The sequence below is a fragment of the Callorhinus ursinus genome, unplaced genomic scaffold (genome assembly GCF_003265705.2).
Source record: "Callorhinus ursinus isolate GAN/ISIS: 27379988/994484 unplaced genomic scaffold, GSC_fseal_2.0 scaffold14, whole genome shotgun sequence".
NCBI classification, from domain to species: domain Eukaryota; kingdom Metazoa; phylum Chordata; class Mammalia; order Carnivora; family Otariidae; genus Callorhinus; species Callorhinus ursinus.
The window spans coordinates 8817752-8839940 of NW_027397076.1; the positions used below are offsets into that span (position 1 = coordinate 8817752).

General features: G+C 37.1%; 1 protein-coding gene across 9 annotated transcripts in view; it reads right to left on the bottom strand.

Moving 5' to 3' along the window:
• Positions 1 to 22189, bottom strand: part of ANO4 (anoctamin 4) — a 444815-nt gene that overhangs the window by 25922 nt on the left and 396704 nt on the right. For all 9 annotated transcript variants that reach the window (XM_073900417.1, XM_073900416.1, XM_073900420.1 and 6 more), the window contains 5 exons: positions 21530 to 21587; positions 21296 to 21393; positions 19408 to 19550; positions 5512 to 5664; positions 4428 to 4575 (listed from right to left, as the gene is read on the bottom strand). In XM_073900417.1, the coding sequence (XP_073756518.1) occupies positions 4428 to 4575; positions 5512 to 5664; positions 19408 to 19550; positions 21296 to 21393; positions 21530 to 21587 (600 nt within the window). The remainder of the gene's footprint in view (positions 1 to 4427; positions 4576 to 5511; positions 5665 to 19407; positions 19551 to 21295; positions 21394 to 21529; positions 21588 to 22189) is intronic.

The following is a 22189-nucleotide window of genomic DNA, read 5'->3' on the forward strand; positions in this document are numbered from 1 at the left end:
ATAAGACATGTATACATAGTTATCAGCTGTGTAAGTCTTCCTTCCATATCCTTTCCATAATCAGGGAAGAAGAGGGACTGCTAGTACTCAACTGTCTGGGCATTTCTCAGTCATTTCACTGTGGTAGAATCTTAGCTATTACCCACAATATAAACAGTGGAGGCACTCATGAAGTCAGGGAAGTGAGATTTCCCACAGTTCCCTGTATGAAGTTCAGCCAATGGCACTCGTGTCAATTCGGAGGCCATACGCAGCAGTAGATCCCATGTCCATCCCTATCTGCTGGCAGGAGATCACTATACCATCAATGTGGCACACCACCAGCTGCAAGTTAGAGGAAAGATGAAGCTATACTGATGATGAGGCAGTAAGAGAGCGAGAGAGAGAAAAAAGTATCAAAGGAAGGGTTTCTGCAAATATAAAAAATGTTAATTTTCTTAAGGGACTGGTAGATGGCTTCTGAAGGCATTTCCAAGAAAGGAGATTCAGAAAATATCTTATGTAAGGGTAGGATTGTTTGAATTAGGATGCATGCCTTTTCCAAGTAACTTCTGTAAAGACCACATTCATTTAAATTTGAGAATTCTGGTTTTAACACCATTTCTGTTTTAATCCTTTAATGAAAAAGATGAACTAGTGATCATTAGTAATCAGGTTTAAGGAAAAGAAAAGAACCCGAAGTTGACTTTTGAGTTTGTAGATTCCAGATCAAACTCATTGTGGAATGTCTTTGAATTTTGCTATTAAATTTGCCTTTGAGGTTTTAGATATAGTGACAGACAGAATGCAGATAGGGCCCAAATGATGAAAAAGCTAGAAGAAATAAGATCTGGTTTATGCATTTAAAGTCAAATGTGCCTTATAGATAATAAATGACAAATTTATAAATTTATAATTAGGCTAATGAGATGACAGAAGAAAGTGGACTTCTGATTTATTGCAATAAAAATGCCAGACATTATGAAAAAAGAAAGATTAAATCTCTGTACAGTTGGCTTTATGTTTTTAAAAGGAACTTTGCAATTGGTTATGTTGGTGATCTACTGACTTATAATTTGCAAAAATATACTACTTTATTAAGATATTTGTGGTTCATTCTGTGACAGTTTGAGCATGTGTCCTTGATCAAGTCTCTAAGTCCTTATATTTCACTATTTCTACATGAAAACCAGCTATATACCTTACAATAATCCTAAGGCCTGCACATATTCTTAAGGAATGTTCCACATCTCTAGCCTGATAACGAAGTAATTAGTTTATTAAAACAGTCAGTGGAGGGGCGCCTGGGTGGCTCAGTTGGTTAAGCGACTGCCTTCGGCTCAGGTCATGATCCTGGAGTCCCGGGATCGAGTCCCACATCGGGCTCCCTGCTCGGCAGGGAGTCTGCTTCTCCCTCTGACCCTCTTCCCTCTCGTGCTCTCTATCTCTCATTCTCTCTCTTTCAAATAAATAAATAAAATCTTAAAAAAAAATAAAACAGTCAGTGGATGGGGGGGCTCAAAATGATTTTTTTGTGCTATTTGAAAAATAGTTTATTGATTAAAACTGTTCTGTCAGAGTTAAACTTCATAGTATACACCTTCAATTTTGCTTCATAATTTGTCTCCTAATGCATATTCAGAGGTGATTTTAGTTCTCTAAGCACTTTTCTAGAGGGCTCCTGTGAAAATCACCTGAAAGAGGAAGTGGCTTCATTTTGCAAAAAATGAACAATCTGAGCATGGGTATTGGTTCAAGAATCTACCTAGGCAGGCTGCAGCCAAAAAGAAGAAATGTCTTAAGAGGAAAAATGAAACACTTGAAAATTTCCCGTGTACCCACTGTGTAGAGTACATTGCCTTGACTCACAATATTCCTCCCATGTTCAGATCTGGCTGGAAAATGAGAACATCCTCCCCTCTATGCCCCTGAAGATGCATTTACTGAACACTCATGATAGTAGGGAGACTGGTTGGAAGGCACATCCAGGAATGGCTGACACATCCTGTCATAGATACAATGGTCATATGAACTGAGTGACTGGACATACACATGAAATTCTCATCTTTGGAGAAGCCAGGGAAAGCTGAAAAAATGGTAAGAAGGAGGCACTGAGGTAGTCTGGAGTTTTGGAGGTTGGTTTGGTTGGAGTACTTTTGATTTAGAGTCAGCTTCAATTGAAATAAGGCATTTCTACAGGTGAATTAAATCATAACAAGTGGAATTTGACTATGTACATACTACCTCAAAGCCTGTAACATTCTAAAATTTGACAGTGTTGCTCCTCTATGAAATCATTTCTAAAGCATTTCCAAATTGGAAAAAAAAACAAACCTTAAAAAGGATAATAGAATAGCTGGTGGGGCAGAAAATAAGATTCATGAAGAAACTTATACAAATGCAACTATTTAAAAACAAGCAAAATGACCAATGGATTAGAAGATAGAAGGTAGATCTATAAATATTCAAAGTGGCAGAAGGCTCTTACGTGAAAGGTTATAAATAAAAAATAGCCCAGGGGAGACCAATAAACCTAAATCAAGGAGACTGTTAAATTTTAATCTCTATGAATATTGTCTTAAATCTACTAAGCTGTCAATATCTAAAGCTTTTTTTTAATTTTTAATTTTAATTATCTTTTAAAGATTTTATTTATTTGACAGAGACACAGCGAGAGAGGGAACACAAGCAGGAGTGGGAGAAGCAGTCTCCCTGCGGAGCAGGGAGCCCGATGCGGGGCTGCATCCTAGGACTCTGGGATCATGACCTGAGATGAAGGCAGATGTTTAACTGACTGAGTCACCCAGGCGCCCCTATATTCTGAAGCTTTGATTCACTATCAACTGCACATAAATGTTCCCATTTTATTTTTGGGTTCCCCCCAAACCAAAACAGGTTTCATTATATTTGCGGTCCAGAAAGAATTTAAATAACCATTGGGACTTGAACCCTCAGGGAGTTCTCTCCTGTTAGATGAGCTGGATAAACATTTACTGACGGTGGCCCCCAGGGCTGTGTGGTTCAGGATGGAGAGCACTGTATGAGTCTAGGTTTTGCCTTCATGTGGATTCTATCAGTTACTCTGCCTTGTGATTCTGGATTTAACCTCTCAGTCTTTTTCTGCTCTTCAAAGTGAGGGTAATAATGCATGTCCCACTCTCAGGGGGTTGTTTTGAGAATCAAATGCAAAATGATGGGAAAGTGGTTTAAACAAAGGCAAGCTTTTCTAGGCTCAGTCAAGCAGAGAATGTTGGCTACAGTCAGAAACAATACGTGAGTAGTACAACATAAGCCTTAAAACGGGTACAACATAATCTCTTAAAACGGGATGGTAGGTTCACTTAAAGTTGCTAGATAATTAGTGTCTAATGGCCACATGGTTATTATAGTAAAGAACTTTATAGAAGCCTCTTCAAATACCTGGACTGTAAGCTTTATTGCATTCAACCATCCATGCCTTAGAGCAGTAATGTAGGATTAATAATGAAATTGGAGCTAGGCCAGGGGTGCATGAATTTGGCTGATTTGATTTGGTTAGCATTTTATTCCTTGGGGCTAATCGAACTACAGTGGTTATATGGATTAGTTTAGTTCTGACTAGTAAACCAGGAGGCAGGGCTGCCTGTGTGAGTAGTCAGAGCCCACGTGGGGTGATTTCTGGGGCATGGAAAGGTCTCCCAAAACATACTCCACTCTAACCTACAGATCTCTAAATCCCACAATTAGAATTGGATAATTTTTACTTTAGCCAAACAAGGATTTTTCTCCCATTAAAGTAGGTTAAATTTCTTTTCTCTTTCCAAGGGTATAGGAATGAAATCTAGGCGATGTGTTATAATTTTGCCTGGACTTTACCTGACCAGAAATACCCAGAAAGCCCTGGCTTTTGGGAATTACTTAGGTGATGCCACAGAATTGAATTTGCCTGGGGTAATATGTACATTGGTCAGGTCAATAGCCAGGAAAGAATCATTCAGTTACTTGTTCCACAAACATTCATCAGGTACCTAACAGGGTACTTAACGCATGGTTGCATATTTCCCATGCAGAATTTGCAGTCTCTACATGATGTCACAAGAGGAATCAGATTGTAACTGTTCCTCTTACAAATGCATAAAAATGGCATAACTATATACTCTATCATGTGCTACTTTTTTTGGCTACACACATTAGCATACCATACATTTCTGAATTCATAGTGGGCAGGGCTCAGGGGTAGGGGAAATGATTAATTCCACCTAAAATTTGTGTTACTTGTATTGAGCCCCATCTCTTCAGTAGATCATGGTGTGTTTTCTTTGGCTGAAAGTGTCTTCATAATTCTACCTCTCCCACTACCACCCTTCTCAGCCTGGGTTGCTCCAATGCAGGAGCTTCTGTCTGAGTGCACCAGCATCATACAGTGCATAGGGAATGGGGATTTCATGATAGTTTTATGACAAACTTACTTTTGTCCAGCTTCTCCTTGGCCTGCACAAGGTCCATACTTATAAGCATACACCAAGCGAGGGATAAAGTCAGATGTTATCGCTATGACAAATGCATTTGTAATAACCGAGAGAATTCCAATGCCTTCAAGGATGCCATACCAAATTCCTATTCAAAGAGAAGTGTTATATTAGTTCCAGACACAACAGCAGAGATAATAGTACAAAGACAACTGGGGTAACTCATTTCAATAGTCCTTTCCATGGGTCCTTTCAAATTCCCAAATACACTTGTAACCAAGAGTAAGAATTTGTACTTGCAAACACCTTGGCATTGGAGGAGTTTCTGGAAAAGTGCCAATGCTCATGACTTAATGACTCAGTCAAGATCAGACTTAAGTCAGAGAGTTCTGCTCAGCGATAAGGCACTGATACTTTATCCAATAAGATGAGCGCTCACACTGTTAAACCACTACCAGGCTGGGAGCTCCTGAAGGGTGCTGACATCTGGGTGGGCCCAGTCCCTGTTGCACTGACCTAGGGTAGGTACTCACTGAATGTGGGTTTGTTTCATTGGGAGGTTAAAGACCGCTGTGAGTCAAGTACATCCGTATTCAATTCTCTTCTATACACACTGAGCACCTGCTGGCTCTGTTCTAAGCATTTGATGCAGAAATGAATAAAGGATGGCCTCTGATCTCAGGCAGTGCACAAGAGGCTGCACCTGATTCAACTCAGCCTCTCTTGTCAAAGACGAAAGGCCATCTCTGTCTCTCCCTGTGACTCAGGGAAACATTTGGGCAAAACAAAGTAAAGCAAATGGAAGATTACTTTAAAAAAGGAAGATAAATGATAAAATTCTAGATTCCAAGTTCAAATAGAATCTATTTAAGCACAAATTCTCTAGTACTGGAAATTATAAACTTCCAAATAGGCAGCTTTACTTCTTGTCTCATATTATTTAAAGCTAACATAATTATTCTTTTGCAAGAATAAGTTAAGTCATCTTACATGGAAACCATAAGTAAAAATCTAAAGTTGATGTTTGTTTTTATTTTATCCACCAGATGCTTAATACCTTTAAAAAATTTCAAATCCAACTCACCTATGTCTTTGGCCCTTGAAGCTAAAGGTCGCCTCCACTGTGTGACAAATTTGTAAGCATCGAGTCTAATTTCAATTATGTTATTCAGTAAGGCCAGAAGTGGTGCTAGGGGAAAAGCTGCCACAAAGATAGTTGTGAATCCAAACTGAAGAACTAGGGAAGAAAAAAGGAAAAAGAACAAAGAATATTGGTTTTCCATTACTATTTTCAAAAGGACAATAATCTTAATGTGTCCTTGTCTTCGCCCATATTTTTTCCAATATAGAAGCCCAGGAAATATCTTTTCCAGAAAGATGGCCAGGACACTGGAAAAAGAGGCACTACCTGGGCCTGGAAGGAATGACATCCTAGCAATGATCATACCGAGGATCCAGATCTTGTTTTCTAACTACCATTCCCTAATAACAGAGCTCCTTGAAAAAATGTTTGATTCCAGAGCCATGGCAGGGAAAATACCAGGGGAGTCTGGAATATCTCATGATGCCAGAAAGTCAGGAAATCCTTGAAATCAAATGGGGAGCATATCAGTAGGACACAGGACAAACTTGAAGGAGCTACCAATGGCAAAACCTGGAACAATATACACAACAAAATAAATAATGATAGTATTGGGTTAAATCCAAAGACTAAATATCTAAGTCCATACTGATATAAATGCCTATATAAATAACTGAATAAATGGAGGAGAAGGGATAGCTCCTCCCTATGGTAGAATTTTAATTAATAAATTAGAAAATAAATGCATAAAAATACATGTAAAAAGAATGATAAAGATAGAAAATTACCATTGGTCAAAAACATCACAGTAATTATTGCAGGCAAGAACCAGCCAAGAATGCTAAAATTAGTAGGAGGAATTATAGTAAAAAAAAAAAAAAGGACATTTATATATTCTCAAAGTATCTCCCTACATGATAGTAATTACAAAGAAAAAAACATTACAGTGGCAAAACCTGGTAGCCATCACCTTCAAGTAAATATTACTTGTAATAAGACATATTGACATCTCATGCCCCTGATATAAGGTACTGAGGATACATCATTTCTGTGGTGATCTTGCCAAAAAGGCATCATGAGAACACATTAGATAAACCCAAATTGAAGGACCTTCTGCTGAACTCTAAGCCAGTACTCTTCAAACGTATCAAGATCATGAAAAACAAAGAACTGTCATAGATTGGAAGAAACTACGGAGACACAACATTTAAATGCAATGTTGGATCCTGGATGGGTCAAGAACAAGAAAAAGTAAAAAATCTGGTAATATTAAAATAAGGTCTGTGATTAGTTAATAGCGTTGTATTAATGTTTATTTTCTGGTTTTAATAAATATATAACATATTAACATTAGGGGAAACAAGGTGAAAAGTATATATGGGAGCTCTGTATTATTTTTGCAACTGCAAAATAAAATGTTAAAAACAAACTGAAACAAAAAAAAAAAGAAAGAAAGAAAAAAAGAAACAGACCATCCCTGATGCAAAGCAACCAGAGAGCATAATTGAAAATTTAAAAATACAATTTACTGGGCATTGTGGACTGCAAAAAAGTACTTGGCTAAATGGATGACTATACAGTTTGTTTTTGCTTTTTTAGACTATTTTAGAAAGTAACAAAATAATGACTAACACATCATATTCCATTTCTATGTAACAGCCACTGTTCTAATTACTTCACATATATTAGCTCATTTAGTTTTCACAATAACCCTATTGTAGGCACTAAGAGGTCAGGTAACTTGCTTGAGACACAACTAAGAAGCAATTGCTAACGTGGGTAATGTGGTTCAAGAGTCCTGAAGGGTCAGTCTATTTACCTCATCTCTGTGGCACTGCCACCTCCAGGGTGTCACCTATCTGGTCACATTCATACTCTGTGCCTGTGCTGCTGGCTCTTCACCCACCAGTAGACACAGGCATCTCCCTTAATTTTCCCCTTGGCTTCCTCTTTCTGCTTTCTTCTTACCTTGGGTCAGTCCATCTACTCTCGTGACTTCATTATTGTCTCTCTGATAAGGATTCTCAATTCCCTATCTCTCACTGTGAATCTTATCAGGGAATTTCTAGTTGTCTGCTGTTATGCTACAGAAGCAGCACTCTCCAAACCCTGATTCAATTTTAAACCTCAATCTCTCAACCTTAAATCTGTTCCTCTCATGTCTTCCTTCCCTTCAGATTTGTCTTGCAAAAAACTCAGGTCTCCTCTAGCTCACTTTTCATGACCATTTGCCTCCAAGTCTCCACTCTCCCCACTGGAGTTCAGACTCTCATGTGCTAACCGACTTCTCTGCCTCAGACTTTCACCTCCCTCAGCCAACTCACTGCTGTCAATATTGCTTAAAGCCCATAATCAATCAAATCATTTCCCTATTCCAAATGTTTCAGAAGGTTCTCATTGCCTATAGACTAAATCCCAAACTTTTCACTGTGCCATTCAAGGATCTTCCAAGCCTCATGTCCAAAATTACCTCATGCCTAGACAGGCTTCCCAAATAATCCTCTACTTTGGCCACATGAGACTTCTGGTTTTATGGCGTCATGTCATATTCTTAGTGTTTTTATTCATACTCTGGTGAAATTCTATTCTTCCTTCAAGGGTAAGCTTGATGTGGCCTCTGCTGGAACCTCTCATAATTGTAATTACGGCTTCTGCGACTCTGCTTACATTGGAGAAATTATTTTGTCTTGATTTTATGGCTCTTTCCCTGTATGGTACTGAGTCTTATGTTTAAGTCTTTGATCCATTTTGAGTTAATTTTTGTGAGCGATATAAGACAGGGGTCCAATTTAATTTTTCTGCATGTGTTTATCCAGTTTACCCAACACCATTTGTTGAAGAGACTATCCTTTCCCCATTAAGTATTCTTGGTTCTCTTGTTGAATATTATTTGACCTTACATAAAGGAGTTTAATTCTGGCTTTTCTGTTCTATTCCATTGGCCTGTGTGTTTAATTTTACTCCAGAAAAATACTGTTTTGTTACTACAGATTATAATATAGTTTGAAATCAGGAAGTGTGATATCTCCAACTTTGTTCTGAGTTTTTCTGTGGTTCCACACAAATTTTAGGTTTTTCTTTTTTTCTTTTACATTTTTTGGTTAAATATTTTATTTATTTGAGAGAGGGAGAGACAGACTCCTCACTGAGCAGGGAGCCTGATGCAGGGCTCAAATCCAGGGCCTGAGATCATGACCTGAGCTGAAGGTACCTGCTTAACTGACTAAGCCACCCAGGCACCCTGGTTTTTTGTTTTTTGCTTGTTTGTTGTTTTTCTGCTTCTGTGAAGAATGCCATTGGTATTTTAATGGGGATTGCACTGAATCTACAGATGACTTCCCAATTCGGGTAGTATGGACATTTTAATATTAATTCTTCCAATCCATGAACAGAAGATGTCTTTCCATTTGTGTCTTTTCAGTTTCATTCAGCAAAGTCTTGTAGGTTTCATTTATACAGATCTTTCACTTTCTTGGTTAAATTTATTTCTGGGTATTGATTTTGATGCTATTCTAGATGGAATAGCTCTCTTTCAGATGTTTCATTTTTAATGTGCAGTATATCCTACAACTTTACTGAAATTATTAGTGCTGACAGTTTTTTTTTGGTTGAGTGAGATTTTCTATATATAAAATCATTTCATCTGCAAATAGTGATAATTTTACTTCTTTTCTGATTTGGATGCCTTTTTAAATTTTTTTGTCTTACCTAATTGTTCTAGCTGGGAATTCCAGTACTATATTGAATAAGAGTAGGGAGAGTGGGCATCCTTGTCTTGTTCTTGATTTTAGAGGAAAAGGTTTCAGTTTTTCTCCACTGAGTATAATTTAGCTGTGCGTTTATCATATACGGCCTTTATTATGTTGAAGTATGTTCCTTCTATACCCAATCTGTTGAGGGTTTTTATAATGAAAGGAAGTTATATTTTATCAAATGCTTTCTCTGAGTCTATTGAGATTATCATATGATTTTTATCTCTCATTCTACTAATATAGTACATTCAACTTGCCTATTTTCAACCAGCCTACATCCCAGGGATAAATCCCATTTGGTCATGGTATTTGAATTCAAGAAGACATTAAAATGATTAGTTTACTAATATTTTGTTGAGAATTTTTGCATTTATATTCATCCAGGATATTTGCTCAGAGTTTTCTTGTAGTGTCCTTACCTGGCTTTGGTATCAAGGTAATTTTGACCTTGCAAAATGAGTCTGAAAGTGTTTTCTCTTCTTCTGTTTTTTGGAATAGTTTGAGAAGGATTTGTATTAATTCTTCTTTAAATGTTTGGTAGAATTCACCAGTGAAGCCATATGGTCCCAGGTTTGCTGTGGTGGAATATTTTTCATTACTGACTTAATCTCTTTGTGGTCTGTTCAGATTTTCTATTCCTTCCTGATTCACTCTTGTAGGCTATATGTTTTTAGAAATTTATCCATTTCTTCTACGTTACCTAATTTGTTGGCATGTAATTGTGCATTATAGCCTCTTAAAAACCTATGTATTTCTGTAGTTTCTATTGTATTATCTCCTTTTTCATTTCTACTTTTGAGTCTTCTCTTTTCTCTTAGTCTAGCTAAAAGTTTGTTAATTTTATTTTTTCAACAAATCAGCTCTTTTGTTGATGTTTTGTTTTTCTGGTCTCTATTTCATTTATTTCTGCTCTCATCTTTATTTCCTTCCTTCTAGTAACTTTGGGCATAGTTTGGTTTTTTTTTTTTTCCTAGTTCCTTGAAGTATAAAGTTAGGATATTTGAGATCTTTTAAATTTCTTAATACATGCATTTATTGCTATGAACCTTATTCTCAAAAACTGTGTTTATCACTTCTGGGGATGATGGCAGATCCTAAGATCACCTTGTTCCTAGGTATACCTAGTTAACACCCACATCAGTGTAAATAACCCAGAAAATGACCCAAAGATGGAAAGAACACTCTCCATAGCTAATCATATAGGAGAGGCTACATCAAAAATGGTAGGAAGGGTGAAGACACAATTGGTAACCAAACTGACTTGTGAGACTGTCCACTGGAGGGAGTGACATAACAGGCATAGAGAAGGGAGAAGAGTAGACCTTACATGAGGCATCCCAGGAATGGTGGACCAGCTTTGGGAAATGAATCCCCATAACATTTGGCTTTCTAAAAACTCATGAAGTTAAATGCCTGTGGTTTTCAATCAGTGGGGTCTAACACCTGGAACTTTTAAAAATGAGCAGCTCAGCTCTGAGTTAGACGGTGATAGGAAACTGAGTCCTTGCTCTTAAAGAGACAGCACAACAAACAACCCCACAGATATAGCATAGAAACAGCAGTTTTAAAAACACCTGGGGTATATGGGAAGATTTATTTACTAATCTCAAAACGTGTGCTGGAAGGGCAGGGATCTTTAGGAGACTTCTCCAAGAACAAAAGAACTGGCGGGTGCCATTTCTCTCCCTGTTCCCTAGCCTAGATACATGGACACCTGTAAAAATCAGCATGAACACCCTCCACCTAGCTTGCTAACAACTCACCCTGCCCCTATGCTCTCCTATGAACCCACCCCATCCAATCCACCCTTGGCAGGAGTCCATCCAAAGCAGTGGCATTGTGCAAGCAGCACCCACAGTGGCGAGCAGTGCTCCAAAGTGACTCATTCCCTGGGGAGAGAGAAGATAAACCACACTTACCAGTCCAACTGCAACCCTGGCAGTGGACTGGGGGCAGACATCTGGTCTGACTGCAGGCCCTGCCCACAAAGACTCTCAGGGGACAACAGAGGGAGTGTACCTGCAGTTTGGTGTGACTACAACTGTGGCAAATGCCTAGTCTGACTCACTCAAGCCCAAGGTGGCCCCAGACTGGCCCACTAACAACATAGGGACTAAATCATCCCCACAACAGGCAAAGAGAGGCATTGAAGATGATTGGACTGAAGACAAACATGGTTCAGCCCCAACAGTATGGTACACAAAACACACATAGGAGATACTCCTCAAGTGCCCAGTTCCGGTGAACAGGGGACATTGCACTGCAGGTCAGTACAGGATCTCTTCTTTAAAAGGCCACTACTTTCAAGACCAGGAGATGTAGCTGACTTTCTTAATGCATAGAAACAGATACAGAGTTAGACAAAATGAGACAGAAGAATATGTCCCAAATGAAAGGACAGAACAAAAATCACAGCAAAAGAGTTACACAAAACAGAGATAAGCAATATGCTTGATAAAGAATTTGAAGTAATGGTTGTAAATATACTCACTGGACTTAAAAGTGGAGGATCTCAGTGACACCCTCAAGAAAGAAAGAAAATATAAAAAATGACCAGAGATGAAGAACTCAGTAACTGAAATTAAAAATAGAGAAGATAAACAGTAGACTAGAGGAAGCAGAAGAACAGCTCAGCAACCTGGAGGACAGAGCACTAGAAAGCAACCAAACTGAATAGGAAAAAGAAAAAGAGAATATTAAAAAAAATGAGAATATATTAAGGGAACTCAGCAGCACCATGAAGCGTAATAGCAGTCTCATCATAGGGGTCCCAGAAGGAGAAAGGAGAGTAAAGGGTGCAGAAAACATGAGAAATGATAACTGAAAACTTCCCAAATCTGGGGAAGGACGTAGAAATCCGGATTTAGGAGGCACAGAGAGCCCCCAACAAAATTAACCCAAGGAGGTCCACAAAAAGACACATAATAATCAAATGGCAAAAAGTAGTGACATAGACAAAATTTTAAAAGCAAGAGGAAAGAAAACCATTACATATAAAGGAAACCCGATAAGACTATCAGCTGATTTTCAACAGAAACTTTGCAGGACAGAAGAGAGTGGCATGATATACACAAAGTGCCGAAAGGAAAACCTATGACCAATAATAACTCTATCCAGCAAGTCTATCATTCAAAATAGAAGGAGAAAGAATTTCCAAGACAGGGTGCCTAGGCAGCTCAGTCGTTTAAGTGTCTGCCTTTGGCTCAGGTCATGATCCCCGGGTCCTGGGATCGAGTCCTGCATCAGGTTCCCTGATCAGCAGGGAGTCTGTTTTTCCCTCTCCCTCTGCTGCTGCTGCTCTCTCTCTCTCTCTCTCTTTCTCTGTCAAATAAATAAATAACATCTTAAAAATAAAAAGAATTTACCAGACAAAAGTTACAGGAATTCATCACCACTAAATCAGTCTTAAAAGAAATGTTAAAGGGGACTATTTGAATGGAAAGGAAAGACCATAAGCAGGAGTAAAAGTAGGAAGCACAAAAGCAGTAAAATTAAGTATATCTGTAAAAATCAAAGTATTCACAAAATAGAATGATGTAAAGTATGACACCATATACCTAAAATGTGGTTGGGGAGAGGGGAAAAAATTTAGTGCTTTTGGAATGGGTTCAAACTTAACCAACTATCAACTTAATATAGACTGCTATGTGCATAAGATGTTATATATAAACCTAATGGTAACCACAAATCAAAAATCAGTAATAGATATAAAAAATTGAAATACAAGTATATCACTAAAGAAAGCCATCAACCTATGAGAGAAGAGAGCAAGAAAAGAAAGGAACAGAGAAGAACTACAAAACAACCATAAGACCAGTAATAAAATCGCACTAAGTACCAAAGTATCAGTAATTACTTTGAATGTACATGGACTAAACACTACAATCAAAAGACACAGGGTGACTGAAAGAATAAAAAAGCAAGACCCATCCATATGCTGCCTACAAAAGACCCATTTCAGATGAAAAGACACATGCAGATTGAAAGTAAAGGGAAAAGCATTTATCATGCAAATGGAAGTGAAAAGTAAGCTGGGTAGCAATATTTGTATCAGACAAAATAGACTTTAAAACAAAGACTAACGAGACAAAAAAGGACACTACATATTTATAAAGGGAACAATTCAATAAGATATAATAATTGTAAATATTTATGCACCTAACATGGGAGCACCAAAATACATAAAGCAGCTATTAACATAAAGGAAGTAATCAATAATAATAAAATAATAGAAAAATTTACCACCCCATTTATATCAATGGATAGATCTTCCAAACAAAAATCAACAAGGAAACAGTGGTTTTGAATGGAACATTGAACAGATGGATTTAACAGGTATATTCAGAACATTCCATCCTAAAACAACAGAATACACATTCTTTCCAAGTGTACATGGAACATTATCCAGAATAGATCACGTTAGGCCACAAAACAAACTCAACAAATTCAAAAGACTGAAATCATATTATGCCTCTTTTCTGACCACAATGCTATGAAACTAGAAATCAACCACAAGAAAAAAGCTGGAAAGAACACAAATATATGGAGGTTAAATAACATGTTACTAAATAGTAAGTGAATCAACCAAGAAATCAAAGATGAAATAAAAAAATACATGAAGACAAATGAAAATGAAAACACAATGGTCCTAAATCTTTGGGATGCAGCAGAAGCTGTTCTAAGAGGGAAGATTATAGCAATACAGACCTATCTCATGAAGCAAGAAAAACTCAAATAAATGACCTAGCCTTATACCTAAAGGAGCTAGAAAAAGAATAACAACAAAAAAACCCAAACCAGTAGAAGGAAAAAAGTAATAAAGATTAGAGCAGAAATAAATGAGATATAAAATTAAAAAAATACTAGAACACATCAATGAAACCAGGAAGTGGTTCTTTGAAAAGATCAACATAATGATAAGCTTTTAGCCAGACTCATCAAAAAAAAACACCCCAAAAAACAAAGGACTCAAATAGACAAAATCAGAAATGAAAAAGGAGAAATAACAACCAATACCACAGAAGTAACAAAGGATTATATGAGATTATAAAAAATTATATACCAACAAATGGGACAACCTAGAAGAAATGAATAATTTCCTAGAAATATATACTCCTGTAAACTGAATCGGGAAGAAACAGAAAATTTGAACAGACTGATTACCAGCAATGAAATTGCATCAGTAATCAAAAACCTCTCAAACATAAGTTCAGGACCAGCTAGCTTCACAGATTAATTCTACTAAACATATAAAGAAGAGTTAATTAAACTATTCTGAAAAACAGAAGAGGAAGGAAAACTTTCAAATTCATTCTATGAGGCCAGCATTTCCCTGATACCAAAACCAGATAAAGACACTACAAAAAAAGAGAACTACAAGGCAGTGTCTCTGATGAAGATAGTGCAAAAATCCTCAACAAAATATTAGCAAAACCCAACAATACATAAAAAATCATTCACCACAATCAAGTGGGATTCCTGGGATATAAGGGTGGTTCAATATTCATAAATCAATCAACATGATTCATCATGTCAGTAAGAGAAAGGATAAGAACTAGATCATTTCAGTAGATGCAGAAAAAGCATTCAACAAATAAAACATCCATTCATGATTTAAAAAAAAAAAAAAACCTCCACAAAGTAGGTTTAGAGGGAATGTATCTCAATATAATAAGGTCATATATGAAAAACTCACAGCTAACATCACACTTAATTGTGAAAACTAAGAGCTTTTTCCATATGGTCAGGAACAAGACAAGGATATCCATTCTCACAACTTTTATTCAACATGGTACTGGAGGTCCTAGCCACAGCAACAGACAAGAAAAAGAAATAAAAGACATCCAGGGTGCCTGGGTGGCTCAGATGGTTAAGCGTCTGCCTTCGGCTCAGGTCGTGATCCCAGGGTCCTGGGATCGAGTCCTGCATCAGGCTCCCTGCTCCTTGGGAGTCTGCCTTTCCCTCTGCCCCTCTCTCTCTCTCTCTCTCTCTCTCTGTCTCTCATGAATAAATAAATAAAATCTTAAAAAAAAAAGACATCCAAATTGCTAAGGAAGAAGTAAAACTTTCATTATTTGTAGATAACATGATACCATATATAGGAGACCCTAAAGACTTCACCAAAGAACCTACCAAAACTGATAAATGAATTCAGTAAAGCTGTGGGATGTCATATCAATATACAGAGAAATATGTTGCATTTCTATATACTAATAATGAAGTAGAAGAAAGAGAAATTGGGAAAACAATTCCATTTACAATTGCACCAAAAATAATAAAATACCTAGGAATAAACTTAACCAAGGAGGTGAAAAACCTATACTGTGAAAACTATAAAACACTGGTCAAAGAAACTGAAGATGACACAAACAAATGGAAATATATTCCATGCTCATAGACTGGGAGAATGAATATTGTTAAAATGTCCATTCTCCCCAGGGCAATCTACAGATTTAACAAAATCTCCATCAAAATACCAAAGGCATTTTTCACAGAACTAAAATAATCCAAAAATGTGTATGGAACCACAAAAGACCTTGAATAGCTAAAGCAATCTTGAAACAGAAGAACAAAACTGAAGGCGTCACAATCCCAGATTTCAGGATATACTACGAAGCTATAGTAATCAGAACAGTATGGTACTGGCACAAAAATAGGCATATCGATCCATGGAACAGAATAGAGAGCCCAGAAATAAACCCACAGTTATATGGTAAAATCATCTATGTCGAAGAAGGCAAGAATATGCAATGGGAAAAAAGTCTCTTCAACAAATCCTGCTGGGAAAATTGGACAGCTACATAAAAAAGAATAAAACTGGACCACTTTCTCACTCCATACACAAAAATAAACTCAAAATGGATTAAAGACCTAAATATGAGACCTGAAATTATAAAAATCCTAGAAGAGAACACAGGCAGCAATTTTTCTGATATTGGCCATGGCAACATTTTCTAGATATGTCTTCTAAGGCAAAGGAAACAAAAGCAAAAATAAACTATTGAAACTATATCAAAATAAAAAGCCTTTGCATAGCAAAGGAAACCATTAAAAAACAAAAAGACAACCTAGTGAATGGGAGAAGATACTTGCAAATGATTTATCTGCTAAAGGGTTAATATCCAAAATATATAAAGAATTTATCCAACTCAACACCAAAACAAAACAATACAAAAGAAAAAAAACCCAATTATAATGCAATGAAAAACTGAGCAGAAGACATGAACAAACATTTCTCCATAAAGGACATACAGATGGCCAACAGACAAATGAAAGGGTGTTCAGCAATACCCATCATCAGGGAAATGCAAATCAAATCCTCAATGAGATATTACCTCACACCCATCAGAATGACTAAAATAAAAAATGAAACAACAAGTGTTAGGGAGGATGTGGGGAAAAAGGCATCTTGTACACTGCTGGTGGAAATGTAACGCAGCCACTGTGGAAAATGGTGTAGAGGTTCCTCAAAAAATTGAAAATATAATTACCATATGATTTAGTAATTCCTCTACTGGTAAAAATATGAAAACACTAATTAAAAAATGCACCCCTATGTTTACTGCAGCATTATTTACAATAGCTAAGATATGGAAGCGATCCAATGAAGAAGAGGTGGTATTTATATACAATGGAATATTACTCAGCCATAAAAAACAATGAAATCTTGCCATTTGCAACAACATGGATGGATCTAGAGGGTATAATGCTAAGTGAAATAAATTGGTCAGAGAAAAACATATACCAGATGATTACACTCATATGTGGAATTTAAGAAACAAAACAAAAGACCAAAAACCCTGACTCTTAAATATAGAGAACAAACTGGTGGTTACCAGAGGGGAGGTGGGTGGGGGGTTGGGTGAAATAGGTGAAGGGGATTAAGAGTACACTCATCATGGATGAGCACTGAGTAATGTATAGAATTATTGAATCACTATATTGTACACCTGAAACTAATATAGCACTGTACATTAATTATACTGGAATTTTTTTAAAAACTGTCTTTGTCCTATAAGTTTTGGTATGTTGTACTTCCATTTTCATTTGTTTGGAGATACTTTATTTTCCTTTTGATTTCTTTGATTCATTAGTTGTTCAGAAGTACGTTGTTTAGTTTCCACATACTTGTAGATTTAAAGTTTCTTCTTGTTTACTATGTGTAGCAACATAGAAGAAGCTTATACACATGATATTTAGTGGAAGAAACCAGTTATAAAACAGTATATATTGTAAAATTTCATCACATGGAGATAAAAAAGGGCAAAATTAATCTATGGTGTTAGAAATCAGGAGAGTGTTTAGTGAGGGTGTTATGACTTGGAGAGAAAACAAAGAGCCTTCTTTGATAGTGATAATATTCTATTTCTTGATTGACCATACAGGATGGCAAACATTTTCCTTAAGGAGCCAGACAGCAAACATTTGAGGCTTGGTAGGCCAGTCTCTGTCGAAACTACTCAACTCTACTATTGTGCAAAACCAACTATAGATAATATGTAAATAATTGGATATTGCTGTGAACCAATAAAACTTTATTTACAAAAACAGGCAACGGACTCAATTTGACCTGAGGGCTGTAGTTTGCCAAATTCTCACCTACATAGATTGGTAAATATGTAAAAATTTATTGATCTGCACACTTATTTATATACTTTCTGCACTATCTATTATATTTCAACAAATATACTTAAAATATAAATAACAAAGCGGGGAAGTCATTAAGAAAATAAAATGAGAAGAACAGAAGGAAGCAGTTAGGATTAACTAGTCTGCTTGTGATGCTACTGAGATTTGTTTCTTGCTGCAGATACTGCAGTATTTGGAGCACTACTAATTCTAGCCACATAAAAGCTTCTTTTCAAGCACTCAATATACCAACATTATTGTTCATTTCCTTCTTTATGGGAGAAAAGTCCATTAAGAGACCTCAAAATGGTTAGTTCTCTTAATGAATTCCCTTTATTAAGTTTTATTATTAATGCCCACATGATTTCTTCTCTAAGTTATATTATCCTGTCATTCTATAATTGAAACTCCAAAAACATCAGTAGATACTTAAGACATAAGCAATCTAAGAACATTAAGCATCAATTCTCCTTTAATTTTCAGATTTTCCCAGAAAGAACTCAGAAATAATGCATCTCGCTCATCGCTACCCCCCACTTTTACCCCAATGTTACAGAGCTTAAACATAATTGAAAAAAACAACCCATACACACTCAATATATCTGCTGAGCAATTTTGTTAGCTTTTCTACCCTGGGAGATAAGAACAGGAAAATAATAGTGATGATACAAATAACATGTACCAAGTGTATCCTAGGAGCCCAGTCATTGTTCTAAGACCTTTCCATTTATTAACTCATTTAATCCACACAATGACCTTATGAAGTGGTTACTCTCTTTATTATCCCCACTTTAGAGGTGAAAAAATTGAGACAGATTAATTGTCCAAGTTCCATAGTTAATAAGTGATAGGGCTGGGATTTGAACCCAGGTAATCTGGTTCCATAGCTTATGCTCTTGGATACACGGTTGGGTACATGTACAACATACAAGATAAATAGCTTGGGTTTGATTAATAGAGAAATCTAATTCCTTAAATGTAAGTGCAGCATAGCTTAAGCATTCCCAGCTTCCTTCCATCCTCACCAAGAGAAATGGCTGCTCCCCCATCCCTTCTACTGATGCATCCTGCAGCATCTCGGACACTTTATATCTCTGGCTTTCCCCCACTAGCCCATGTACTCTTTGAGAGCTGGGACTGTGCCTTATTCCTTCTTGTAGCTCTAGTGTCAAGCATAGCATCTGCCTGGACATAACATGGCTCAATACATGTCTGCTAAATGAGTGAATCAATCATGCCACGATAACTCCTTTTTCTTTGGTTCACCAAGTTTTCCAACTCATTTTTGTTTCCTGGTGATTGATTACAAGGGACAGGACACAATGTCATGAAGAATTTGTTTGGCACCATCTCTATGGATTGAGCTTCTTAAAGGAAGAAACTCCCTCCTCTGCATTCAGCTGGAGAATCCCCCCACCCTGCTGGCCTCAATGATAGAGGGTGCATGTCTAGCTGAATATAGCTTGAGATCTAGAATTGGCATTTAGAATTAATAAGATAAAATAAGATATTTGCATACTCATTTCTAAGTATTCATCGAAGAGTCCATAGGCATTCATGGGCTGAAGATTGTAGTCCTTTTCCCACTGTGGGAAACTTATTTTTCTTTCAGGCCCACGTTCTTGTCGTACTTTCCTTCTGGTCCACCAATTCTGAATTAACCTGCACAACAAGATCAATTCCTTTAAAAAAAAAATGACTGTTCATAAGACTTAAGACAGACTTCAAATATAGAACCATAGTTTAAAAATGTTTAGGATCAGCTGCCAAGGAAATAAAACCTTGGATTAGGAAGACAGTATCAATGGCTATACTTCATGCATTTGCACTTCAAGTGAACAGAATGACTTTTTAACTATTCATGAAATTGTTTCATGTTCAGTGTTGCCTCAGAGGGTGGGATAGAGGACTAAGAACATCTATAAACTGATCTTCTAGCACCAAGGTAACACCCAGACCTCGGAGTAGAGGAAGGTTTGGCCTAGCTGACTTAATTTATGACCCATGGTCAGTCTTACCATGTGGGTGCTGACCTGCATACTCTGACTGAGGGCCTGGAAGATCTGCAGACCCACTAAATGCTTCCCCTTTTGGCACATGGAAGCCTGCACGTCTATAGCTGGACTTGCCTGCTTTTAGCTTGAGCTCAACAGGGGCTCTGAGTCCCAGTAAAATATATCTCACACTGGTGAGGTTAACATATTAATCTTTAGTAATGTTCAGGAGTGCATTTATGATATGGAACAGGGTTGAGGAAATGGGTGCAAGGGCCAGGTGTGTGTGCTGTAGGGGACAAGGAAACATTGAGGGGTATCCAAGAGCAGACATGCCAAAAAAACACAAAAACAAATTGTGAAATAAAGGAAATAATGGGACGGGTATCAAAGACAAATGACGTACCTCACAATTTTGCTCTCTGTCCATACTATTAGAAGGTAAAATACAGTTCCCTTGATGTCTCTGACATTTTGATAAATTATGGCTTATAATTTAAAGTAGCATATAATGTTAATTTTTAAATTTTATGCATTTAAAAAAGTTTCATAGAAAACATCAAGCACTTGGAATAAGTTTTCTAAAAATCTAAGAATAGAAAATTACTGGCATAGCTTCTGACTGAGAGCTAAGAGGTGACTTTTTCAAAGTGATCCAAGTTCTAGCTAATCATTCTGGCTAAGTGGTTCTCCCTGAAACCGGGAGTTCTCCATGGAGACACCAAGCTGACATGGAAACCGGTAGGTATGGAATTAAAGCAGAAATAGAAGTAGCTGATTTATGTTCCTTTAAAACTTAACTGACCAGAGCTGAGCAAACATAGCAGAATTCAAGGTTATCCTTAAAAAAGTAATGCAAGTTTTTGCCTATTGTCATCAACATAAACTATTATCACCAGGTGACCATATTTTAACTCGTTAAGATATGTTGACTTAGAAATACTCTAGTTTCTTTTTTCCATCCCTAAACTTTTCTCTTTTCCGTAAGTTCCTTTTCTGTACAGTTTGAATTTGAAGGTAGTTTAAAAAAATTACCATTCCTGATTTATCATGGGGGTGGGATGGGTAGAGCTTTAGTTAATGGGTTGTAACTAGTGAGAGCCTTGTAATGCTACAGCATGAGGGTCAGAGGCATTATTTAAAGGAGCTGCAAGCAAGTGTTCAATATTTAGGGCCCCACAGAGACTTTTTAGAATATTCATATCATTCATACTTCTTGTACTAAATCTTCCTAAAGAGCTAATGTTTGTTACTTTCATGACTGCCTTTGAATAACTGATCATGTACACTTTAGCTCCAGATATGTGTACTGCCTTAACTGCTCAGTCTGCATTGCTTATCTTACTTGCCACACCTAGAAAAGCCAATAATGAGCAATGCTGTGTCTCAACTATAGATGTGTAAGGTACTTACGGGTAGCCAAGTTCCATGAAATTATTCCAGGTCTGCTTTAGCACCATTATAATACCCATTTGCATACAGAGATCAATAAGGCATCCACTAGGGTGGCACTGCGAGGTAAGCAAACACAGAAATTTCAGAATCAATGGAGAGGAAGAAAGTGTCTGGTTTCTAATCTGCACAAAGTTGCCCTAGGTTATTTAATATAAGACTGTAGAAAATAAGGAATGATGGGAGAATACATACCTCTTCTAGTCTCCATCTGTTTATCAGCCTCAAGTAGGCACCTGGGTGTCCCGTAAATCTTCAACACACAGAAAAACAAACCATTAGCATCCTGTAGGTCTAAGCTTTTTGTAACTATTATGTTCAGATTAGCACATCTCCAATGAAAATTACTGGTACAATCAGGTCTGAGAGAATTAGGAAACTCTCCAGAGCTGCCATAACTGTAGCTTCTGGAATTCTCCAGGAAATATTTATTTCCCTTCTAGACTACCTGGCTGCTGACCACAGAGGCCAGCTCTTGTTGCTTGCTGTGACTTTGAACATTTTCTGCTAAATATCAAGTGCTCTGGCCTGTGTAACAAACAGGATGTTGGATTGAAACACATTCTGATCTTTTTGAATAGAAGTTTAATTAAAAAACAACAACAACAACAGCTTTACTGTTTGACTAGAATTCCACACTGAAGTAGCTCGATACTGAGGAGAAGCTGATGCATCCATCCCACTAAAACCCAACACTCAACCTGTCTCTGGTTCTTATATCCTCAGAAACTACTTCCCGACACAAAAGAATTCATAGGGCATGACTACTTAACACAGGAGCCTTTGCAAATCCTCGTAACTGCTGGATTCAGAAGTTGCCCACTCTCTTCTGGCATCCTCTATCAGCCCCCTTCC